At 42.2% G+C, this 25,509-nt stretch overlaps 1 protein-coding gene across 6 annotated transcripts in view; it reads left to right on the forward strand.

The window, feature by feature from the left end:
• Window positions 1-1,694: 1,694 nt before the first annotated feature.
• STAT4 (signal transducer and activator of transcription 4) overlaps window positions 1,695-25,509 on the forward strand; it is a 44,163-nt gene continuing 20,348 nt past the window's right edge. For 3 of the 6 annotated variants that reach the window (XM_055812277.1, XM_055812282.1, XM_055812278.1), the window contains exons 1-8: window positions 1,704-1,851; window positions 4,526-4,654; window positions 6,153-6,297; window positions 19,550-19,648; window positions 20,441-20,533; window positions 22,469-22,547; window positions 24,116-24,201; window positions 25,083-25,234. In XM_055812277.1, the coding sequence (XP_055668252.1) occupies window positions 4,527-4,654; window positions 6,153-6,297; window positions 19,550-19,648; window positions 20,441-20,533; window positions 22,469-22,547; window positions 24,116-24,201; window positions 25,083-25,234 (782 nt within the window). In that variant the 5' untranslated portion in view covers window positions 1,704-1,851; window position 4,526. Of the gene's footprint in view, window positions 1,852-4,391; window positions 4,425-4,525; window positions 4,655-6,152; window positions 6,298-19,549; window positions 19,649-20,440; window positions 20,534-22,468; window positions 22,548-23,003; window positions 24,013-24,067; window positions 24,202-25,082; window positions 25,235-25,509 lie in introns of those variants that run through there. The other 3 variants (XM_055812280.1, XM_055812281.1, XM_055812283.1) reach the window with 3 other exon arrangements.

Consider the following 25,509-nt stretch of genomic DNA (forward strand, 5'->3'; position numbering starts at 1 on the left):
CATTACACATCAATAGTGACAAGCACTTTCCTCTCAACTACAACTCCAGCACCTGGCTTTTTCACTTGAACAAGGTTTCACGTGTCTCCTATGACAGAGTGTAATACCACTTGGTCGGCTCCTGGCAGCTTTTGTGAGCATGTCTCTTACTCCAGGTTTGCACAGCCTGGTGCAGAAAACCTTCAGTCATGACTGAGGTTTCTGGCAGGACAAAATATGATAAATAAAACAATAGCCGGTCAAAAGGACCCTCTTTAGGGCAGACTGCAGCTGCTTTGCGTCACATCAGAGCCTCAGCCCTACCACCCAAGTTCTGTGCTAAAGTAAGCTGGATTTGAAACGGTCATAATTTAGCATTTTCCACTCGCTTTGGTTTTAGCAGCATTGCACCTATTGTAGAAATCCTTTTCCCAAGAATATACTTCTTTAGGGAAGAAATACTCGAAGCACATCTGTTGCCGTAACTCTCACTGTAAGAATATTATTTACAGATATGACATTGGATTGTTAACTCCTTAATTAGGACAGGGGTCAAATCTTTTATTTTGGAGAGAAGCTCCTGCATCCCAGGCACTACCTGAAATGAGGGATGCTGTTGGGAGCCACAGCACATGTCATTTGCATGTTCTACCACCAAACTTCTGGAAGGACTAACATATATATATATGTGTGTGTGTGTGTGTAACAACTGCTGGTTGTTATAGCAGGAGCTTGGTGGCCGGCATGTGCCTTGGGAAGCTGCTGGGTCTGCGCCGAGGAGCCTGGCTCCCCAGGGGCATGGTGGCTCCCGCCATGGCAGGCCCCGCACTACGAGCTGGAAAGGTTTTAATGTTTTTAAAGTCTCCTGAAGATAAATAACTTCTTTTCTCCTCAGAGCTTTTCTGAGATGATTGCTTCTGTTTTGCTGGTACCCACATCGCACATTCCACAGCACCTGAAGCCCAATGGTACTGAGGCACCGGGGATGGCTGGTGGCTGCCCGGGGGTTCTGAAGCACCCAGCACCGCTCACCCGCAGCCAGCCTGGGGTGGCACCGTGCGGGGGAGCGCGGGGCTGCCCGGGGCAGGGGGCTGTGCAGGGGCAGGGCGCAGGCCGGGCCCAGGGCCCGAGGCCACCGTGTGAGGGTCCCCAGGGCTCAGCGCTGGGCCCTGCCCGCGGGTCACCCCAGCCCCAGGCAGCGCCGCAGGCCGGGGCACAGCGGCTGGGCAGGGCCGGGGGGAAAGGGCCCGGGGGGGCGGCTGGGGCCGGCTGGGCACCAGCCCCCGGCCTGCCCGGGTGGCCGAGGCGGCCGGCAGCGCCCTGGCTGGTGTCCGGAGCGGCGTGGCCGGCAGGGCCGGGGCAGGGAGCGTGCCCTGCGCTGGGCACCGGTGCGGCCGCCCCTCGGGCCCCGGGGCAGCTTCGGGCCCCTCACGTCAGGCGGGACGCGGAGGGGCTGGAGCGTGTCCGGAGCGAGATGGGGGTCGGTCCCTCTCCCCGGGAACGAGCGGCAGGACAAGGGGAAACGGCCTCAAGCAGCGCCAGGGGAGGTTTAGGTTGGGTGTGAGGGAACATTCTCCACCGAAGGGCGGTGAAGCCCTGGGACAGGCTGCCCAGGGGGGTGGCGGGGTCACCATCCCCGGAGGTGCCCACCCGCGCAGCTGCGGCGCTCAGGCACGGCGGTGGGTGACCGCCGGCCCCGCCGCTCTCAAGGCCGTTCCCCGGCGCGGAGGCCGGCCCGGGGCTGACGCACAGGAAAGCCGCAGCGGCGGGGCGGGCGCGGCATAAAGCGCGGCGCGGCGGCGGGCGGAGGGAGGCACGGCCGCCCGGGACGCCGCCGGCAGCAGGCAGGGCCCGCACCCGCGGCTCAGGCAGGTGGGGTGCGGCGGGGCCGGGCCGCGGGGCGGGGGCAGCGGGCCGGCCTGCCGGGGCAGGCGCTGGGGGAGGCGGAGCGGGACCCTGCCGGCGGGCCGGGCGGCGCTCCGGTGGCGCCGGTAGAGATTCACCTTCAAGCTGGAAGAGGGGAGACCTAGATCAGAGATGAGGAAGGAGATCTTCCCCGTGAGGGCGTGAGGCGCTGGGGCAGGCTGCCCCGAGCAGCCCCGGCCCTGGGGGGGTCAAGTGGAACGGGGCTGGGAGCAGCCTGCTCTGGTGGCAGGTGGCCCTGCCCAGGGCAGGGGTTGGGACTGGATGGTCTTGGGAGGTCCCTTCCCAGCAGCCAGCCTGTGGCTCTACATGTGGTCGCGTTAGAGGCTCCCGGGCAACACCGGCAGCCTTTGGGCAAGCACTCGGCCTCCCAACGCTCCATACCCGCTGTCACACACCCCTGGGCTAGTTGCTTTCAGGGACGAGCCACAGCAAACCACAGCTATCTTAGCTACTCGTGTGGCTGCTTTTGTGCAAAAGGAAAACACATGTGGGCATGTATTGTACCGAGCGCTACAAAAATCCCGTTTACAAGCCATACCCATGTGCCCTGCAAGCGGTCATGCCTGTGAGCATCCCCCCATGTTACATAGAAGGCCTAAGGGGGTTGCAGCCTGGACAAAATCTTGCTTTGCTTTTCTTTTTTTTTTCTTTAGGTAATAATATTAAGTTTTCTTACTAATCTTTTTAGAATGTCCTAATCACCAGGATTCACCAGGAATTGCAATAAAAAGTCCTGCTGAAATTGAACAGGCTTAAAAATCTTAATTTCTTCTTTTTCTGAGCATGAGTTACTAACACCTCATGATCTGGTTCCTTGTATGCATCTCAGGAAATAAGGTCTGTGATTGTTTGTGACTATCAGTATAGCAACAGAGATAGCGAAACGCTCCTGTGCGTTACTCCTCCTCAGCAATTTCAAGAAACAAAGTAAATGTTCAGGCAATATTTTTTCCTCTCTGAACGGAAGTAATAAAGAGGAGGGAAATATCACTGGGCACATTTCCACTGACGTTACATACAGTGCCCTTCATACCACACACAGAATCATCCCATCCAGCCTTGGTTAAGGAGAAACTAAAATCTGCCAATCTCACTTTTGCATGAGTAAGTACTCATGACTCCACTACACCTTGGGATACTCTGTCTTTTTATGTTTTTTCCTCTGACTTAAGGAACCACAAAATGAAAGACCACAATGTTAAAAGATTAAAAAGTTTAAAGTTCTCTACTTTAAACTGTTGACATCCTGAAACTGTAATTCAGAACTGGAAATAGGAAAGCTGTTTATAAAAATGTCAGCTTTCTATAAAAACATCAATTTTGATGAAATTCTTTTTTTTTCGGGAAAAAATTCTGTCAAAAATATTCAAGCAGATATAATATGTTGACCCACTGCAGTACAATCTTTAGCCCATGACTGGATTTTCTGTAGACTTAACACAAACAAACATTCTAACAAATGGGAAGACAGCCTCTGGTATGGGATCAGGGTGTGGGCAGAGCCCACTTGAGGACCAGGATCCCAGGGCACAGACCCTAGGGCATCCCTCTTCTCTGCTCATCCACGATGGCCTGTTTTCCACCCTACTGTTGACTTTTTACCCCTGTGCCACATCTAGAATTACAGCCTGGCGTAGCATGCCCTGAGGCAATGTTTTAGCTGTAGTCTTTCCTGCATTGAAAAAATCACCATGAAAATGGTGGGTTCACCAGTGGGATTAATGACGAGGCAGCACAACCCTAGAGTGCAGGCCTCCAGAAGGTAATGTTCTCCTAAGCAGGGAGTCAGTCACTTGGGCTGAGGTGTCTATATGGAGAGCCTGCACACCCAAAACAATCCTTTTAGCCCACAGAGTGGAGCAGATACTAATTCAGCCCACCTAAAATCTGGAACAACCAAGCTTCTAACTCCAGAATCTCAGTAAACAGCCAAAACTTACTCGGGATAGGTTTTTTTCAGTAAGAATTTCAGAGCCTGTCATTGGGTGATGCTACTCTTGCTTGTCTTACAGGTTTCATCTAACTTTACACTTCCCAATTTTTTTTTCTTCAACTCTCAGAATTCTATGGCAATTGAAAATGGAAAAGAAGTACTAGATCAACAATTCAGGCTGTAAAATGTTTGTTCTCAAAACAGAGAATGTGGGGCTCTAGGAACAGCACAGTAACATGCAGCCGTTAATGGCTTTAGGAAAAAATTTGAGTGATATAAATTCGCTAAGAGAACAAATTGATTGCTTTCTACTACCATAAGAATAGTTTTACTTGGATTTGAAGAGTACAGCCCTAAGATGCCTTTCTTAATGAGTGATGCTGTGTAACTCTCCTTGCTTTCTAAGTGTCATACAGTACCCCAAAACATTTGCATTACGGAAGGAAACTGGCGGAGGTGCCCAATCAAGTGTGAGAGCTAGAATTTCTTTTAACAGTCTTGCTCACTGTTCGCACCCTTCCCTTTGACAACTAACTTTAATCAAGTACCATCTGCTGTGAAAGACAGAATAAACAGGAACATTAAAGTATGTAATGAGAACTACAATGAAAATAAGTGATTTATACTCATTGGATCATTCATTCATGACCTTTCAATGGCAAACACGTTTCATCTTTTCTTTTGCAGTATGTCCCAATGGAGTCAAGTTCAGCAATTGGAAATCAAGTTTCTGGAGCAGGTAGACCAGTTCTATGATGATAACTTCCCCATGGAAATCCGGCACCTACTAGCACAATGGATAGAAAGCCAAGATTGGTAGGATTAAATTTATTCCCTCTCTTATGATTTCAGTCATGAACAATTCTTTCATTATCTGGCAGATTTTAGGGTGCTTCTTTGTCAACTGCGCAGGCATCTGCACTTCAAGTATAGTATCCCACTAGTTATGGATTTAGCACGTTGAACTGTTGGAGTTTAAATTTAAGGAGTGTCTGGAGATGAGGTTTCATTTGAACTTACTCCTAAAGAAAATCCAATAATAATGGTTTAGCAAATTAATGGTATTACAGTTTTTTCATAGAAAAAAGTAACGTAAGTTATTTTTCAATGGAAATGTTATACATTTACCTCTTGCAGCATAAAATTATTCACTTGTCCAAAACTGCACTTAAAGCTGGATATATAATTTTGGGGAACAAGCAAGCTATTTGCAGGAACTGTTCTCTATGAGGTGAATTTATGCACGAGTTTTATCTTAAGAAAACTCCAAACTAAATGCAAGAAAAAGTTTATATTCACTGTAGCAGAAAGAGACATCTCAATTTTCAAGCTAAATCCACAAGACTATTGAAGGACTATTGCAATTAAACAAATATCTGCCGAGGAATGTGATCTTTCCTTACAGTTTATAGCTCAGTGTTTGTGGGGCTGTAGGAACATGGGAAACTTTAAAGTCTCCTTTTTGCCATATTTAGCAGGCATCTCTCAAATAGGCATCTGCCACTTGCAGGGCAAGGAGAGAGAATATCCCAAGGACAAGGATGACATATAGTCCAAAGTCTATCTTCCTCTATTTAGCTTGCTAATGTTATTGCCCTTCATGTGCCAAGCTGTTCCATAAACAGAAGAACCAGTAAAGCCTGGTTTTGTGTGTCTTTGTGTCCTGCATACCCTTCACCAGTAGTCAGAGTCTTCCTGTATCCCCAAATAGTTTGGCTGAGTGAAGGCTCATCTGGTGCCTGGTGTGAAGAAATATATCTGCTGACTGGCCATCTGGCTGTTGCCTCCTGGAGCAAAGTTATTACTGCCATTTTCCTCAGTGGAGGCGCTAATTTGGATTACTCTCCTCTACCAACCTGCCAGTTTTCTGTGAAATTTGTAAGAACATACTATCTTTTAGACTTCAAGCCCAGTGTCAACTTTGTCTGAAACTGGGCAACAAAATCAGAAGTTATATCTGTGTGACTGACAGAGCAAGAAGGACTGTATGTGTAAGCCCCATTTCCTTTGAGAAGTGGGCTAAAAATGCTTAAATATTGACCGGACCAGAGACTAGAAAACGCCGGTTGTCTCCCCTCTGGCTGACTCCATAGCTGCACACTAACATCCTCACCCTGTCTTTATAGCTGCATATCTACTTGAATATAAATAAAAGGATCATAAAACCAATCATTCACAAACCTCTAACTATATGCAAGTCGCTATATATTTAAAGGCTTTTTTTCTGCTAGATTTCTGAACAGATTGTAATTTTCTGTACAGATAGATTGACACAACATTTTAAACGTGTGGTTCTCATTTGTGGATTCTTTAGGGAGGCTGCATCCAACAATGAAGCAATGGCAACGATCCTTTTACAGAATTTGCTAATACAAGTGGATGAACAGCTGGACCGGGTTTCCCAGGAGAAGAACCTTCTCTTGATACACAACCTGAAAAGAATCAGGAAGCTGCTGCAGGTGAGTCGTTACTTCAGATGACAAATTGCACACTCTTACTGGTTTCTAAAGGTAGTGTCCAACCTCTGTTGAACATGGTTTGTTCCTGTGCACAGCTCAGAGCAGTCCTGATTGCTATGGACTCTAAGCAGCTATGGGAAGACCAAGCCTTCAACAAGATAATTCAAAATAATAATTCCAGTATCTGTTACTTTGTGGAACAATAATTCACATTTTAATGCATGCTGCTGAGATACAGGTGCTGTGACTTCTTAGCTCTGTGTGTACCTGTGTTCCACTGAGTTCTTGAAAAATAAGACTATGTAGTGCTTATGGATGTTCCTGTTTTGTACAAATGTAATTATCACCTTTCAGACACATACAGATATTTAACTATGGAATAAAAATGCATATTTGGGGCTTAAAGAACCCTGAAAAAGAAAACCCTGTAAATCATTAGCATGTGTGCTATTTTATGCGCAGGTGGGATTATTTGTTATGAATGGTTTAAAGGTTTTTCCGTTAGGCTTCTGCAAAATGATGCTTATTTTGATTAGCTGAATGTTTCTCTAATAATTGTTTATCTAATGCGAGGATTCTCAGAGTCCCACTTCATTAGTCACCTACTTCCTGACATCTCTCTGTCTGCTGCATAAAACAGATACACATCTGAATTTAATGAAAGTTTGGGTTTTCTCTTCTTTGATGGTGTTTTCCATAAGTACTTAAATGACAATTATATGGCTTGCAAAACATTTTCTCTATTTGAGATATATACATACATATATGCATACACACACTGGTCTGGAAAATCTTAGCATGACCATGCCAAATATTTTGTTCTCTTTATGGCTGTATGTCTTTCTATTGTTTATCCCTAATGGTGGCCTCTTAAAAATGTGACAATATTTCCATCACTACCACGATTTCTTCCAGTGTTATGCAAGCAGTCTCATGTAACTTAAAAATTAAAGTTGTTTTTTGTTTCTTTTCTGGTTTGTATAGCAGCACTATCCATAATTTCAGTACTGCTCAGACACACCAGATTTACTTAACTGCTTTTGGAGTTAACTAGAGAAAGGTTAATCCTGTTATTTCTGTCATGGTCTTGGCACACTTTACCACAGCAGAGCTGAGACAGAGCTGTATCGCCTTATTAAAAGTAATCTGCCACAGCAGCATACACATGGAAAGAGCATTTCAGGGCACTGAAATAAGCAGTTGCACTGGTGTATTCCTGGCTTAAAAGATTGTGCATGTATGGTTATACCATCACAATGTGCACATGCAGAAGGACTTCTATATATTTACCTACAGGCTGTACAAAATTAAAATCTCTCACTGGTCCTTTGTCTCTTTACACCATTTGTTTTATTCTAATATTTTTACCAAAACTTGAAGAGGCAACTCTGAATGCTCTGTGAAATTTGGCATATGTAATCAAGCCTTGGGCACACGCACCTAAGTTTACGTAATAGCCAGCATGAAAATGGCCAGAACAAAACTCATTTCATTAAAGTCCTGTTTGGACTTAAGTTTGGAAATTCTATTATATATTTCCAAAGAGCATGAAGCAAAGGAGGCTAATTAAAAAAAAAAAAAAGAGAAAGGGAATTTTAAGTGATTTCTGATCAAGTGGTTTCTCAGGTGGCAAGGATCTGAGCCACAATTCCAGAACAAGCCAAAATTTTCAGCCAAGCCCCCCCCCCCCCCAACTGTATAGCTAGGTTAGAGTCACCATATACTAATTGCAGCAGCGCCAGCATCAGAGCTGATCTTTTACTTCTCTAGATAAAAGAACAGTAAAGGTCTATGTGGAGCAGTCTAACCCATCATTTCGCTTGATTGCTGGCTCAGAAAAGAAATGCTGCACAAGTTGTGAGGTGCACCAACTTATTTTCCCCATCACCCTGTAGCACTGTAAGGCCCTGACTTGGCAAGCTTTCTCAAGCAGCATGGTCTCTCTGCTCCCTTGGGGTGCAAAGGTCTGTAGGTTTGCAGTCTAAAGCATAATGAACTTCTTGAGAGAACAGGTGTGATGCTGGAATGACACTGCTTGTTAAGAAGGATCTGAGTCTTGAGCTTTGCAGTAAAATGTTTCCAGCTCAACAAAAAAAATTATAAATACAACAGCTCTCTCCACACTGATAATGTTGGCCTTTCTCCGTTACATCAAGTCAGTATAACCTGTATTCAGATAAAAACCTACTCATTCAGTTTCAAAACAGACATGAGAACCACCAGATGCTGAACTGCACTTTCACTATTAGAGCTTTTCCTGATTTCTTATGACCTTTAGCGCTATCAGCCACCGTCTATTCTAATTGCCAAAATAATTTCTATAGGCTGAAGTAGGACCAGACTCTTAAAACAGTGTTGTTACTATTGTTATTATGGATAAGGCAAATAACTTAAAGTATGTCTTAAAAAAATCTGACACAACAGTGTTTTTGATTTTTGTGCAAAATATTACGTTACAACTTCTAATTTTTAGAACATTGATGATAAATGCATTTTCAGCCAAAGCATGGGCTGCATGTTGTATAGAGCTGCACAGGCAGTCGCCTGAGTTTCAGCTGTTAAAATTATTTCTTTATTGGTTAGGTAAGTACATCAGGAAAAAAACCACTATAGTAGTGGTAATCAGCTGACATCCTATCCTTGTTATTAACTGTCAAGTATTATTAATGGACTATGAACTGTACATGACACATAGTATGGACAGTATCAGCTGTAACGTCCTATAATTTGACTATGCAAATTATGTAATTATGGGGCTAATTTTTTTTAATGCCTCACTGATTATATTTTATTGCTGAATACATGAGAAGCTTGGAACTGAGCATTTGGCTCCTCACCCACAGCTGGATGCATTTGCAGATACCTAACTCTTGCAGCTTGAGCTGGCTTGTGACAGTTCCGTGACACAACAGCAGCAAAAGGTGACTGATGTACACAGTACAGCACCATGGTCCCTGTTGTACCAACATCCCACCTAGAGAAAGGGAGACTGGAAAGGTGTGCTGTAAATCTAGCGAGATTTTTCACCAGCTTTGATGGACGGAGGACTGGGTTCCTAAATAAGAGAGGAAGCTGCCTTTGCAAACATCTTGTCATTTCTAGTGACTCTGCAAACAGTGTTGGTTTGATTTTCTCTGAAGGTTAGTTACCATGAGCCCACCTTTATCTTTGCTTTGCTCTCTAGCGCAAGCACTTCTTTGAAATTTCACAGTTCACTCCTCTTCCTTCCCCTCTATACCACACACACAGATGTACAGGCACATGTACAGCATGCACACACACACACAAAGCTGGTCAACCTCAATACATGATCTAAGTGCAATGTTTGTTCATTATTTTGAACCAAATTTTGTTTAAATATTAAATAATACTTGTGAAAATAGATAATGCTGGAAACCAACATTTATTACTAAGTATGTGGAGTAGTACGTTGAGCTGTGGTATAGGTCCCTAAATACTATGACAATAGCAATAATAAAATAATTAAAATTAGAGAACACACAAAAGCCATTCAAAAGCAATCTGTAGTTCTTCACAGAAGGCAAAATGAGGAACTAGTGTTTAATTAGAAATACAACTAGATCGTTAGTGAAGAGCCGCCGTAGAAGAGGAAGCAACGCACACTTTACAAATGGCTTGTGCAGCTGTTTGCTAGACAGCAAAGGACTCGTTAGAATCAAGATTCCTGGTGCTGTTAATGAATCTAGAGAGGATTATGCCTATGAGTTGCCAGCACTACAGCCAAGCACACCCCATCTCAAAGATCTCCCCGGGCTTCATTTTTGTTATAAAATGGAGAAAACTTTCTATCCTGAGCTTCACCTGCAACATCTTTATGTAAACATCTTAGTTGCTCCATGAAAATAACACTGGAAGAAGTGGGAGAAGTGAGAACTTACCCGCCTCAAACTTGCAATACAAAGCTCTGTGCAATCTTAAGCATTGTGAAGGGTAGGAGTAGAAGCCTCAGTGGGAAGATGGGTCTGCCTGGCACCCTCGCTTTTAGGCCACAGGACCATCCCTATTCTCCCACCATTAGAGAAATAACTATGGAATGCGGCATTTCTGCTTAGACTGCTGACATTCCCAAAATAATCTTGTTTGAGGCAAAAGGAAACACTGACCAGCAAAACCACGCAATTTGACAAAGTTATAAGCACTTGAAAACAGGGCTGAGAAACTTAGCTTAGCTGCTGATGTTATTGCTAGCCATCAGTAGTAATTTGCTTCTCTATTTCTTGCTTTCATTGAAACGGTGCTTCTTGACATTGATCTGGTGTAAATGCACATATTAAAATCAGAGTCAGTGTTTTAGGTTAAAATTCTTCATGTTTACTTCTTACATTATTATTACTTCTCTAGTCACTAAATTGAATTTATTTCTATTACAGAGCAGCCTTTTGTTGTTGTGCTCTTCGGTGAGACACAGTACAGCACAGTCACCTGCTAAGGTTAAATTCCCTGTCCATCTTCCTACAGAACTCCTGCGCCCCCACCAGCAGCAGCAGTTCTGGAAAGGGATGAGGAGAGAAAATGTTTGGAGGCAGTGGGAGAAAGAGGGGGAAAACTATGTCTGTGGTTCTTTCTGCTGCTTAAAGCCTAGATGGAGAAAAGCAAAGCAGATTAGTCACAAGGAGATGGTTTGTGCTGTTGCCATGCCAACAAAATGTAGAGGGCAGATGTTAAGTTCAGATGAGCTGCCTAGCACTTCTAGGAACAAAATTGCAGATGCAACAGTCTACATGATCTTAGCCCATGAACAATGACATCTTAGTTTTCACAAGAAATGTTTTCAAATGAGAGCATGCCTGTCCCTGATGTAAAGCTCCTGTGCAATACGAGAGTAGGTTGAGTACACAAAGACAACTGGTGAAATAGAGACACTCATGTAAGACACACACTGTCCGTGTTCCTGACTCACATGCCAAAATGTGTGGTTAGGGGAGAGCAGCCAGGCTGCAGTGCGCCAGGGGAGCCAAGGCAGCGAGGGCTCAGAGTAGCCTGGGGATCAGAGGTGGCCACCATATCCCAGTGCCCCACCGCTCTGTTTAGGCATGGTGCTGGCAGGCGATTGCCTGTGGATCCACGGGTAATCCAGGGATGTTCATCTCGGGGATGTTCTTCCCCCTCCAGCTCCGAGCTGGAAATGTGGAGGGCTCAGCAGGTACCTGCTAGCCAAGGCATAGCTCTGCGGGATGCAGCCTGGCCCGTGCATGGCTCAGGTGGGCTCCCGGGAGCTGAAGAGCCGCTGGCTGGGCTGTGCTGTGCACTGCAATGGGTGCGTGACAGCTGCGTCAGGGAAAGGCAGAAATTCCTAGAAACGTCCTTCTCATAATTGAAGCTCTCATTTATACTCTGCTTTCAAGATAACTTCTGAAAGCAATCCCTTCTCATTAATGGCAACATGCATCTGTGTCACATCACTGTTTACGGTATTCAGGGGAAAATCTGATTACATAAATCTTCCTTTATAAAAGTGAAATAACAGATTTCAGGAATAATAAGAAGGGCTGCTCTGCTCATTACCATTGAAGCCTGAGTTAATGAGTATACTATGTGCTCTGGGAAACAATTTGCTGTAAATTATGTATATTCATGATATTAATTTAATACTCACAGCAGATTCTCAGGTATTGGTGAACTTTACCTGCTCACTAGCCCTGCTAGAGCCTAAGATGAGGGGAGGATCTGAGCGAGCAGATCTGTGTGCACACCATTAACACCCTGGGGACTGTGCTTTCAAAGGGAAAGGTCAGGCAGAATCACCAGATTTGCTGATTCACACCAACCAGTTATATAAAAATGAGCTTTGGAAGCACTATAGTTACAATGTGGAGCTGGGAAATAATACTTGAGTTGTATTTCTTTCTCCTACACAGTCCTACTTTCTTATGGAAAGATCTGAAATAGCATCTGAAAGTATCTTCTGTCATCTTAATCAACATATATTAACATTACAGCACTTCTTTCCATAGAAAAATTCCCCTTGTTTCTAAGTAGTACAAACCAACAGCATCTGACTTTACGCAGTGCTACTTAAAACAGTAACATGGTAGTGTGTTCCTGGTTCTGTTTCATGTTCTTGGTTATATTGCCCAGTTTGTTTCCATCTGTAACGAGAATTGAACGCCTTTCTGCTTCTTCAGATAGAACAAAAATGAACATATAAAGCCTTTTTACTTCAGGTGACTGTTTACGCAAGTCACCGTACCAGCAGCGTAACATGCATAAGGGATCCTAAAATTATTTCAATACATCAAAGAAAATGGACAAAATAGCATTAGACCTGAAATAGGACATTCCAGTTGGCACTAAACAAACAATTCTAATAAGTACTGTGGTGAGAAACAGTTGCAAGGAATGGAAACATAGCCATTGATGTTTGAGTTGCAGTTTCCTGTTAAGGCTTACAACAGGGTGAGAATGGAACAAAAGAGAGAAAGTTTCTAATACACCACAGCAGATCCATTTCAAAATGTTATTTACATGTATTTAGCGCTCATGTAATCCACCAGATCAACAAAGCACCAAATTATAGCAGGAAATGCATTTTGAACCAGTGTGTCCTGCTAATACAATTCAGATTGATTTTTTTATATGAGCATCTTTCCCCCAGTGAGCTTTCCAGTTCAACCATTAAAGCTGTTTACAAAAAATTTTGTCATACAGATGGGAAATCCCACACAGAAATCTGTATGCTAAAGCAGCTACCTGTCTGCTGTTAGCAATTGCAGGCTGGTGACTGAACAGCGGCTAATAAACATTTTTTAAAAATGATTAATACAAGACTGAAAAAAGGTTAACTTATTAGAAGTAAAATATTTTTGCATTCCTATTTATTATTTAAAGAATGTGAGTCTAAGTTTATAAATGTTTTCAGTTTGGTTTTGTAGAATGAATATGAGTTAACTTACAAGTAGAAGTAAAAATACAAGCAAACAAACTAAACAACCTCTTCTGGGCTTTGTTCATTCTGGAGTATTAAGGGCCCAGTTGCAATCAAACATCTGCCTGAGAGATTAGTTGATAATACGCACATCTTCCTGGCCAGAAGATTAGGGGGTGGGGTTAAAAAAAATATCTGTTCTCTCCCTCTTCTGCTGTTTTACCCTTTTTCATAGGGAGCACTGTACTTTTATTTCTTCTGAAATAAACCTCATTTAAATAAGAAGCATTGCTACGTTATTAGTCCCCCTGGCTGCACAGCTTTACTGTCTGATGATGAGATCCACAGCCATGTATTTTTTGCAGCTGTATCTCACCCTACCTGCTTAGAAACCTGCTGTTCCGATAGATCATTCCTTGACTGGTTGTAGTGTCTGCTGTGGGCGACTCAGCAGTGGGATTTGGGGGCAAGCTGGGGGATGGAAAAAAAGATTTCTGCCTTCACAGCTCATTCACTATGGTTTCACAGCTTTGCCTATTACAGTTTGGTTGCACATGCCCTAAAAAAAAACTATGATCTTTTGGATGTTACACGTTTTGCGATATGAGAAAAGCAGAAGTACAACACTACAGACCTATGTATTAGGGCTTCCCACACATCATAGGAGCTGTCTAAAACAATGAGGTTGCCTTTAAGTTCTCTCATGTAATTTGAGAGGGGGAAGGGGAAATCTAAAAATAAAAGTCTAATGAGAGCAGTCTAAATAGATAGTGTCACAGGTACTTCCTCTTAAAGACCTAGATAAAACAGAGCCATCTTTCCAGTAGAAAGAGATTTTTTTGAGTAAGAATACTGCCTGTTTATATACAGGCTTTCAAAAAACTCCCAAGCACTTTACTTACATCAGAGTAACACAAAGACTGACTCTTTCTTTGTATTCTAGCACTGTCTTCATTAGACTTTCTGCCTGGATGCATAAACAAAGGTAGAAAACAAATCAAGGCAAAATGTTGTTTGTCATATTTGAAGGTGAAAACGGGAAGTAAGCGTGTATGGTTATGCCTTCCCACGCACACATTTCTTTGAGATACACAACTTTACCAAAGGTTTCTTTCTTTCAAAAATAAAATTATAGAAAAAGTTTTTTTCTCCCTGTTTCTTAATTACATGAAAGATGAGATATCTGCTTATCTAGACAGATGCTGGGTATCAGACAGTAAAATAAGCATATCAAATGAACAACAGGGAAGGTAATGTATTTTTGCTTGAATTTGTAATCCTGTTTCCCTTCTTTCCATGTCCCATCTCCCTTCCATCAGCTTTTTAAAATATTCATTCAACTTCAACAAATACAGCAATAGTCATACTAGTCAACAGTTCCATGCCTCCAAGTAAAGCTGTTCTTGTATACAGTTAAAATGCTCGAGCAGGGCTTTTACAGCAGGAACAAGAAAAAAATCCAGCTGATGTTTTTCATTGTTTAAAGAAAAAAAAAAGAGAGAGAGAGAGAGAAAAGCAGGGAAAACACAACCAAATTCTGAAGTGCTTTTTCGCAATTAGAAAGCACTAAAACCTACTCAAGTCCTTTTCAAGGTCACCTTGAAAACCAGGAAATCACCAGGTAAAACCCTGACTGACTTTCTAAAGGTTGCACAGCCCTTCCTTGTACATTACAAGTAGAGACTAACAGTCACTAATACCTAATCCTCTAATGTAATCACCAGAGTCAGAATACTCCAGTAGTGCATATATAGTATTCACTTATAGATGTGCAGAGTATATAGAGACCTTTGACACATGAAAAGCAAGTTGGTCAATACTACTGTGGTTGGGAGTGATCTACTTTGTGATGGAGCAGCCCACAGGAAAATTATCTAAGTTTTGGGAAAGTGAAAAATGGGAAGAAAACTGAAAGAATGACCTTCTGGTCTAGATTTGTTCATTCTTCTCAGGAAAAGCAGTAAATTCCAGGTGCTAAAACTGACAGCTGTTTGGTGTTCTTTTAAAATGCACATGTATTTTAAGGTGTCATAATACATATCTTAAAGTTTCTCCATGATCTTATAGCTTACAGAACCAAATCCTGTGTTTTCCCAGCCACTGTTTCATCCATCTTAACAGATATTTGAAGCTGTTTTAAAGTTTGGCTGGAGGGTCTAAACTCTGCACACTGTAATCTATAAATTATTTTTGCAGAAATGCCTGTTTTTCTTAATGGTCTAGTAAGATACTATCACAACAGGTGCCTCTGGAGTAGAGAGGGTGCATGCTCAGCAGTGGTAGGAAGGTTTTCTCTCGGGGAAATGTCATCAGCATTCAGAGAAAATATTCACCTGTTCAGAATGAAAGTTTAATTTCCTCTGTTTGCTTAAATTTAGCATCATGCAAAGAAGCCAGCCCAAATCAGATGATTTGCTGTAAACCATAATATGGAAGACCTCAGCAAAATGGAAGAGAACAACAACGACAGTAATATTAGCGGATGAGACTAATGTTTCCATTTGAAACTTCAGATGAAAAGCGAATCCTCATTTTCTCTTTGTTGGTATTTATCAAAAGAGAAGTATAAGTTTTCTCTGTAACTATCTAAACCTAATAATACAATTTTGCATAACTACAGGATCCACACCCATCCTCCTTTCCTGGCTGCCAATTCTCATGTCACGCTAAGTTAGGATTCCCCCATGTCAAGTCTCTCTTTTCTTTTTTTTTTAATTTCCTTTATTTTCCAACTTATACTACTCTTTCAATGATAGGAAACAATTTCCCATTAGTCATTCAGAAGCCAAAGTCATTTGGAGCATATTCTGCCCTCAACCAAAGACAAAATGGAAATGCCGAGCACCAAGAGTTGGCAGTAGATGGATAATAAGGCACATTCTGAAGCAGCACGCTGTGTAGTGTAATTACTTCTGAGAAGTATAAAACATGGAGAGAAAAAATGCAGTGTTATTATTTTGACGGAGTCGAACAAATCGGCTATTGTGACTCTTAGTAATTATTGTTATTTAATAAGCTACAATTATTGAGATACTTAATGTCACAACTTATTTATTATTTATCAATGTATTATCATTGAGTTGCAATCCATCTGCTAGGTTGCTGCACCAGAGGCTGTCAATACGGCACGTATGGGACAGAGGCAGCTGTTGGAGGAGGCAGAGCTGAGCACCGACAGGGCGATGCCCGCGCAGGTGGCGCACACTCAGCTCCGTGCCAGCGGTCCTGCGCTCAGAGCACCCAGCTGTCAGGAAGGCAGGCAGGGCCCGTTCCCAGCCTTGGATCGCTCATGCTGCCCATCCACCGTCACTCCAGCTTTTGTCGGAGGGGCTGCTGCTCCAGGAGGGCAGGTGGCCGTTCCCTATTGACCTGCTTGGTGTCAAACTGAACCAAGCTGAACGAGCACCAGACAGGCACAAGTACAGGAATCACTCTGGGTGCAGCTTAGTGCTAGAGCTTTATGAGTTAGAAAAGTGAATTTTCACTTCAGCTCTTGATTCAGATGGTTTTCTTTTCATGAAACAAAGAAAAAAAGAAAGAGCTTTTTAACATTTTGCATATGAATAGTATCTAGAAACTCTAGGAAAGTCCCTGATACCTGGCATTTTTTCTGGGGGATTTTAAAACATCCCACTGTCAGAAAATTTTTTTGAAGTGCCTCTCCTACATAAATGCATTTTCCAGCTCCAAGAGAGGATTTTTATTTCTTCTTGACTTAGTTAAATGAATTTTTATTTGACACTTTTTTGTCACAGGGCAAAGGCAAAAGGCAACCTTCGATGCTTAGAGTGCCTGAATTGTGTTGGGCGTCGGTAAGCTGGGACTAAACACTTCTCAAGCTTTGTAGCTTCAGATAGCCTGCAGGTACCAGCATGTGGTACGGGCCTCATGTACTAGCTCTCTACATGGAAGGGGGCACCCTGTTTTACCAGCAAAAAGATAACAACAACAAGCAGAAATTAGCAGACATTAACTGAGGAATTAATACACACATCAGTGGATTTACACCAGTCACAGATTTGTCACCACAGCTTTCATCCCAAGGCTTATTAAAGACAGGACTTCTTTCTCCTCTAACCAAGGCGCAGACAGATGGGACAGGCTTAGTGGTATGGCTGACTGCAGCCGAAACAAGGCAAGCCTCTTCCCCCTCTGCCAGCCAACCTCTCCCGACTTCACGTGGGCTAGTCCTTAACAACGAACTCATCCTTTGCTGAGCAGCTTCAGTCCACCGAGGAGCAGAAAACCCACTCAGCAAAAAAGCCTGAGTGGTTTCCATCCCAGTTAGCTTGCTAAGGAGTCAGGCACTGGGCCGGCACCGCGCTGCCTGGAGCATGACCGTTCTCTGCAGCAATTAATTTGCTCCGGCTGTTGCTGTTGGGCTCTACCTTCACCTTACTTCCACATGAAGCTCCACTCCGCTCAACCTTTTGCAGGAAGATCATAGCCATGTCCCACAGTCCTGTATTCCCTTCCCAAAGTTCCATCCTGACACTACGCAGAGACTGCTTGGGAATATGCTCAGTAAAGGGGACCAGGGATATATTCCTGGAGCTGAAGTTCAGTTGTGCTGAAGGAAGTGTGCAGTGAGAACAGTTATTATCCTTAGACCCAAGAAGCTGGCAGGGAGAAACGAGTGATGGCAGATCTTTGGCACTGTTTGCCATGGAAATCTGCAGTGCTTAGTGTTTCATCTGAGACATAGCATGTCCTGGGGTAGTGCTACTCACCACTTCTTTTTTTTTCCAGACAACCTCCTAAAATCACAGTCTAGCCCATAACGCCTGTTCCTCAGGGTGATACAGATGATTGCTGGAGTTAAGCACCACCCTGTGCTGCATTTAAAGCGCTCAAAGGATGCCCAGCACTGGGGCTGCTTTGGCTGTGCACTGGCTGCACTATGGGGCATGTACTTTATTTGTCCTGAGAAGACTTCAGAAACCCTAGAAACATTAGAAAGCTTAGTTTCGTTGCTAGCAATGCCATGGCAGTCACAGCTGCTCTAGAAGGGAATGTTCTGTACATCAGTTATTTAGTTTTAAGAGTCCTATGTCTTTCACCTTAGCCTCAACGCAGAACCACAGTATAAGCAACAGCACGGTATTTAATACCAATTCTCCATAATTACAATTAACATTTTTAATACATTGTTTCTTTACCTTGTAATTGAAGTAAAAACATATTATGGAAAAGTCTTTCACGTTACTTGGATTTCATGCAAAAGCACCCAGGAAACGATTGAGTTTTGTCTGTCTAGTAAAAAGTGTTAGAAATATGTGTTTACTGTCATAGTAGTTGGCATATAGAAGCAGTGTGTTAACATTTCTATCAGATGTGTTCCCACCCTGTTTCTAATACAATTGGTATGAGATATCAAAGGGAAACACAGCATCAATTTAAGTATATATAAACTTACTGTGCCACATTCAGAGAAAGCAAGAATAAATGAAGTTCTGAGTGGCAGCAAAATGTGATGAGAATAAAAATTAATCAGAAAGAGGAAAATATAACGAGTCCAGAACTGGAAACCATGGAGGAAAAGAAATTAACTGGATTAATTCTAGTGAATGGTTGAAAACGTTATGAGCGTTGAATACAGGCCATCTGAATGAATGGTATGTGAATACTGCATAAAAGGCATGAAGGATGTTGAGAAACACTGAACAAATATGTGACCATGAAAGAAGCTGCTTGAGAGTCCTCAATGATTCCAATTTGATAAATACAGCACAAACCACTATGAGCTGAAATTGACCCAGTCCTCACTCACACATCAGCAGTTCTGTGCCTTATTTATGCTGGTGTAAAAACATAAGATATTTTTTGGTTCTTTGATTTGGGACAGGAGTTGCATCTTCCTTCATCTTAGGCACATTATTTATTGAAGGAGAAAAATTGTTCAGAGACATTAAGATTTGTCTTCTGGCTTTATGCTGAAGAAGCTTTTCTGCTCACATCATTACTGTATTGATATGCTTACAACTTTTGGTTGGCAGAAGTGCTACGTGCTAACAGTGACATCCTATTTCAAATGGAAGACATGATAAAATCGTGCCCAGAATGGGCTGACAGGAAAGCCCTTTCAAAACAGCTGCGTTAGCAGTGGAGCAATTTGATCTTCACATGGTGCACATCTCAGAGTTGTATCTTTATAATCTCCGTAGAACACTGTTAAGAATATTTTATGGCAATGGCACTGATGCTCCACTGCAAGGCTGAACCAGCACCAACAAAGTTCAAGAACGGTAGGGGAGTCTTTTCCACCCACACCAAGCTCTAGCTCATAGACACTGAAGCACATGGTGATTTCCAGAGGGACACCCTGAATTCTGAATTTTTAAGAGTTGTATTGACTTCTGCTTACAGGGCAAATATCATGGTAATCCCATGCATATAGCAGTGATCATCTCAAACTGTTTAAGAGAAGAAAGAAGAATATTGGCTGCAGCTAGCATGCCTGTACAGGTAATGAATTACATTGCATTAATCTGTTCCATGTTAATCTGCTCACATGCTCTTAGGACCAAATCCTGCCCTTTCATTCCACTAGAGTGATTTGTGTGCTCTAGGGGTTACCAAACATTACCCTTTAAAACTCATGTTTGTACTTCGTTAGTGGCTCTACTGCTGCAAACATTGCTATAAGTGGACTTCTGTGTCACAGCTAATCTTCTGAGACTTTAATCTGTGGGAAAGGCTTTAAAGAGATTATTCTTTGCAAAACAGATGTGTATATTGTCAATTATGCAATGCATTAATGCACATCAATTATGTAATGCAAAACACATCCCATCTGATATGTGGAAAAGGCGTTGACAGGGTTTTTGTGTTCTTTGAAGAAAGAAAATATAAAATTACATATAAAACCTATTTTGGGGAAATTGTTACATAGTTAAAATCCAGATACAATTTTTAAGTCAAATGTGTCCTTTTTAATCACATATGGATATAATACTTACTCTTACAGGGTGTTGTGACATGGGTCTTTTTCAAAAATCTAATAATCTGTATCTCAGTCTCTATAATTTACTGGATATTTACTGTTTGCATTATACCCAAACCTTTTCACCTTTTGGATTTCAAAGTTAAAGGAGCATGTTTTTATTTTCTGTGGAACTAAACATATTTGTCTGTTTACATCAGTCTCCAGCTGGTAGAGGACCAGATTCTGAATTCCCTCTCTATGCTAGAACTTGCAGTACAGTTGCTATCACCTGTTATTACTCATCCATTCATTATATGTTCAATGTGTTCCAGGGCCCACTGGAAAAGTCTCTGCAGAACTCCACGGTTTCAGAACGACAAAGAAATGTAGAACACAAAGTGTCAGCCATCAAGAACAGCGCTCAGGTATTTTGGGTTGGGTTTTTTTTTGGTCCTGTTTGCTTTTTACACAGCAGTGATTTCCGTACAGACATACCTGAACTATCTTTAAGCTAGGTAGCACAAAAACTTTTGCTAACAAGCTCTGCCACCCATTTTCCACTATTCTAAGAATCTCAGCCCAGACTAACTACTCAGGACATACCTGGATCCTCAGGTTTTTACAGCTGCTCTGGGTTCAGTGTGCAAGCTACCTGTTTTAAAGCTGTCGCACTCATCCCTACGCAACTTGAAGGCAGACCACCAAGTGCAGTAAGAACATAAACCACTGTCTCTAAAAAGACGTGGGGTTCAGTAAATGCATTTCTGCAACTTCACCTCTTTTAGTAGCTGGCCTTCGTGACCTCTGAGTCACATACCAAGATCTTTGTAAAACTGAAGGCTGTGTGACATAATTATGTTTTGGAGACATGAGGGTAGAAGAACATTGGGAACTGATGGTAACAATTCTCCAGGAGTTTCCCATACCATTGCAGGGCAGAGGCAAACCTGTAGCAGTGTCCCACAGAGACCTTGAAAGCTCAGTCAGAGAATACCTGCCCATTCAGGTCAAGGCAGGATAAGGATTCAGATTACCTGCAGCCTTTTTGCTATCCCACTCCCAGCTTTGCAGCAGCCTCAGTTTAGAAGCTGTATTTGAAATATCTGCCCATATGCCGTTCAAGAGCAATAGTTCTGGTATACTGGAAAGAGGTCCTAGTATCATCCTCTCATCAGTGTCTCCCTACGTGGTGAAGAATGGTTGGAGAGATGAAATCCTTGGAAGGATAAAGCTAGTTTTAGAAGAATGTGATACTAGATCTCTACCTATGTATAAAGTTATGAGAGTTGCAGAGCACAAGCAGGCAAAGCTGCAACCTAGCAGCCTACCATGCTGCTCCTTCTGCCTGCATGGGGAACCACAGCTATCCCTGAAAGGCCAGTGAAAATGAGAACAATTTCTAGATACAAGGGGGTTTTTAGTAGGTAATTAAGTTGAACACAGAAATCAGCCAGCTCCTTGTGTATGTAATTTCATACCTTAAACATATAATTTAAAAGTTTAGTCTCCAAAATAAAGAGTAAACCAAAACGGCTAATTCTGCATGTCCTAATTTAGCAAACAAGTTTTTGTGTTTTCAAATGCTTAACATGCACATCCCAGGGAACTAAAAAGGATTGTTTATGAGTGGCTGGCAGAATCGAGTCTTCCTATAAACAGCACAGAAACAGACCTTCGAAGTGAAACAAATGATTTCCTGCAGTTTTATTTTCCTTCTTTTGATGTGTCTTTTTTTGAATTATTGTTTGGTTACTAGAAAACACCTTCTAGACTTTCTGCAGTATGCAGGAGAACAAACTCTTGCAAAAAAGCTAAAACAGCAAAAATCTTTCATTTCTTTACTTGAATTCTTAAGTAATTAAATAAAGTCTCTGAGCTCAGCTCCTGCCTCTGGCTCCACCTTTCTTTGCTTTGCACACCCCATTCCCATTTCCATTGAAGTCAATGCAAAAGTATCCATTTGCCCTGCTTTAAAGTTCCAAGAAGAAAGTTACATTATTGGCCTAATAATTTCAGTTTAGCTCAGGCTAAATGTAATAATTCCTACTTTCCACTTTGTCACTGAACTAGAAAACACAGAGTGGTTTAGCTGTATCAACTACTGTTTGACTGTGGGAGAGAGAACAATAGTTGGTTTTCTGAACAAGCAAAACAAACCTGTAGTTACAAATGTGCATTTATAATTCAGTTGCCTTTTCAAAGTTTACAAGATATTAAACCGGAGTTCCCAGAATGGCTTAAAGATTTTCAGATGGTAGGAAAAGAAAATACTACATTATGTATTTATCCATTACAAAACAAATTCCTTTTTATGTCCCTGTGAACGCACAAATAATTTTGCTTTCTTTTCCCTGGGAAAGATGACTGACCAAGATGTTAAATACTTAGAAGACTTGCAAGAGGAATTTGACTTCAGGTATAAAACAATACAAAGCTTAGGTAAGAGTTCTTACATTTTTTAGATTCTCTAGGAAATGGCTCATTCCGCAACTAGACCCCAGGATTCAGGGGGTTTTGTGCATTAGCCAGTTAATATATATAAAGATAAAAATGGATTTTTAGTCTATATGAAGTTATAGTCTTGGAACATAATGACTCTTTTGGGGTTAAGAGAATCTTGTCAAGCAAGTATAGTTATTTTCTATAGATAAGCTACATAATGGCATGAAAAATAGTACATTTTTAAAGGAACCTATTTTTTATTTCTTGGCCTTTGACTTGGCCCTTCCTTGACAGGATGTGGAAGAGCCTCTTATTTCTCAGAGCAGTTATGCAAAACTGAGGTTTTAGCCTCTAACTTGGCTTTCTGTTCTTTTGTGACCACAGTGGCAATAGCCAGCTGGTAAGCGCCCTGAATGCATGTTCGGCCAGCCTACGATGGCTGAGATCTGCACGTGGCAGCAGTCCTTGCATGATCTCTTTCAGAAAAGAAACTGAGGTCCACTTGTGTCTGCTCGGGTATCTTCATATTATCTCCCTTTGAACAAGCAAAGATATTGGATTTGAAATATTCAAGTTCTTAAACGTGCCAATCCTTATGTTTAAGGCTGGATATGGCCAGGCAACTGGAAGACATCAAGATGCCACGGTTGTTAGTCAGGCCAATCATAATTACTGATCATGCAGATGATTGAAGCCTGCCCCACTTGCAAATTAACACAAGCTTATATCAATTACTTTCAGGGCTTAACATTTCAGTGTACACAAATGCTCTACACCAGCACAGCTGACGTACAGTGCCTTACAACGTGTGTGTAAGCAATTGCTGGGGCTGTCTGCCTCTATTGAAATGTCTACCCTAACGTAATGGGAAAATGTCAATCCAGAGCTTAGCAGAGACAAGGTTGGCACCAATTTCTTTTTTGAAGGTAGCATGAAAGATGCAAGAAGAGCAATAGGTGGGGGGAGGTGAGGGCAGGGGAATTGCTGCATATGAAAGAGCATGGGGCAAGCTTAGGGAAGCTTGAAACTAACGTGTGATCCAGAGAAGGAAAAAAGTTACGGAGCAGGGGAAATACCCAGTAATCAGTACTCCTGGCTGCTGAAATCCCCACAGTGAGGAACACTATCTCTGTTTCAAATGCCTAACCTCCACTCCCCCAGCCAGACGTGTAATTCGCATCAAGTCCAAAAAGCTTTCGTCTAGCTACTGACACCACACGCACGTTTCACTAGTATACAGATCAATCGGTGATCTGAGCAGATGCATATAACACGTGAATATGCACATGAGTAAGGAGTTTGTATATTTCTAGGTATCATCCATATGTTTTCTATGTTTTCTTGTTCCATATGCACATCTAAAGAGTGGAGTCATAAAACCTTATCTTAAACTTGTACTAAAGTTAGTCCATGCAAATGAAATTACATAATCTGCTGATGCCTGCAGTTTATGTTTTCACAAATTCATGCTGCAGTCTGGTCATGGTTTTCCCCCTCTCCCCCTTATAAACACGCACATGCACCCACAAACACATTTATACTGACTTTTTTTTCATCCCCTGCAGAGCAGAGCGACAAAAACAGCGCCCTCATTAAACAGGAAATGTTGGCCTTGCAGGTGATGCTCAATACTTTAGACTTCAAGAGAAAGGTTAGTGACATGTTTTGTCATTTGTGGTTTGTTTGCTTTCTCCCCTCATTCCCACACCAAGCACTCAAACGCTTATGTGTGCCTTTTAAAATTCTCCTCCCAGAAGAACAGACAAATAACATAGGAAAAATCCACGAAAGGTTTGGGTGGGCATGGGTGATTCTGACTAGCAGTTAAGTAATGGCTCAATCAAGGTTACGGTTCTGCACACCTTAGAAGTGAGGTGAGGGTGTCAATTCACAGGACCTCTTATGTACTGTGCCAAATGGATAACTTAGCTGGCAATCTGTAGCTTTTAAAGTAAATAAGAAGTACTGAAAGTAAATGTAATTAATATTTGCAAAGAAAATATACCAACCCCAACAACCTACCAACGGTACCTTGCTCCGTGCAGCAACAGAGACTTGTAAATATGACAAAGATTCCCCAGGTCACTTCTTTACTGGCACAGAAAACAATACATTTAGGCAATTTGTTTGAGTCCGTGTAGTTTTTACGGTTAAAAGCGAGCAAGCAAAAACCCAATGCACTGGATATGATGCAAAACAGAAGGAGAACTTTTTGACCTTGATGGTGCTTGCAAGTGTCAACATCTTGGAGGTGTTATGCCCACAAAGAATGCAACCATCCTCCCTCCCACCTCTCTACCCCCCAAAAAAACCCCCAAGTTTTACCAAGGAAGAGTTCATAGAGATTCAGGATTACTTTCAAGGGATGAATCCCGTCACCTCTGAGTTAAAGAGGCCAAAATGGTAGGGACTAAATACACTTACTTTCAAAATAATTGGGAAAAAAAGATACCTAACTGGCACTTTCTGATAATTGCTGAATTTTGTGGCTGTTCCCTGTGGTCAGTTTATGACACCTTTCCTATTTTACAGGAAGTACTCAGTAAAATAGGGCGTGTGATTCATGAAATCGATATGCTTATGAGCAACATGCTGACTGAAGAGCTGCTAGACTGGAAGAGACGGCAGCAGATTGCCTGCATTGGGGGGCCTCTCCATGGTGGGCTTGATCAGCTCCAGAACTGGTAAGCTTGCCTTGAGCTTGTGTTTCCACTGAAAACCACAGGAAGTCTGCTGCACATGAGATGATCATTCCTTTAGATTAGTTGCCTTGCTACCTTGCAACAGCAGCAAATTAATTAGCAGCTAAGCAAGTAAATAACTAAAAATACAATTTGTTTTGGTGGGCAATGTTTGCTATTCGGAATTAATAACGTTACAGTGAACTGCTGAGCCTGAGCTGTGGTAGTTGCTCATTTTTTGGTTTGACAGTTGTTCCAGATACATGATGCATACCCTC

This window comes from Falco peregrinus, chromosome 8, assembly GCF_023634155.1.
Source record: "Falco peregrinus isolate bFalPer1 chromosome 8, bFalPer1.pri, whole genome shotgun sequence".
Classification (NCBI taxonomy): Eukaryota; Metazoa; Chordata; class Aves; order Falconiformes; family Falconidae; genus Falco; species Falco peregrinus.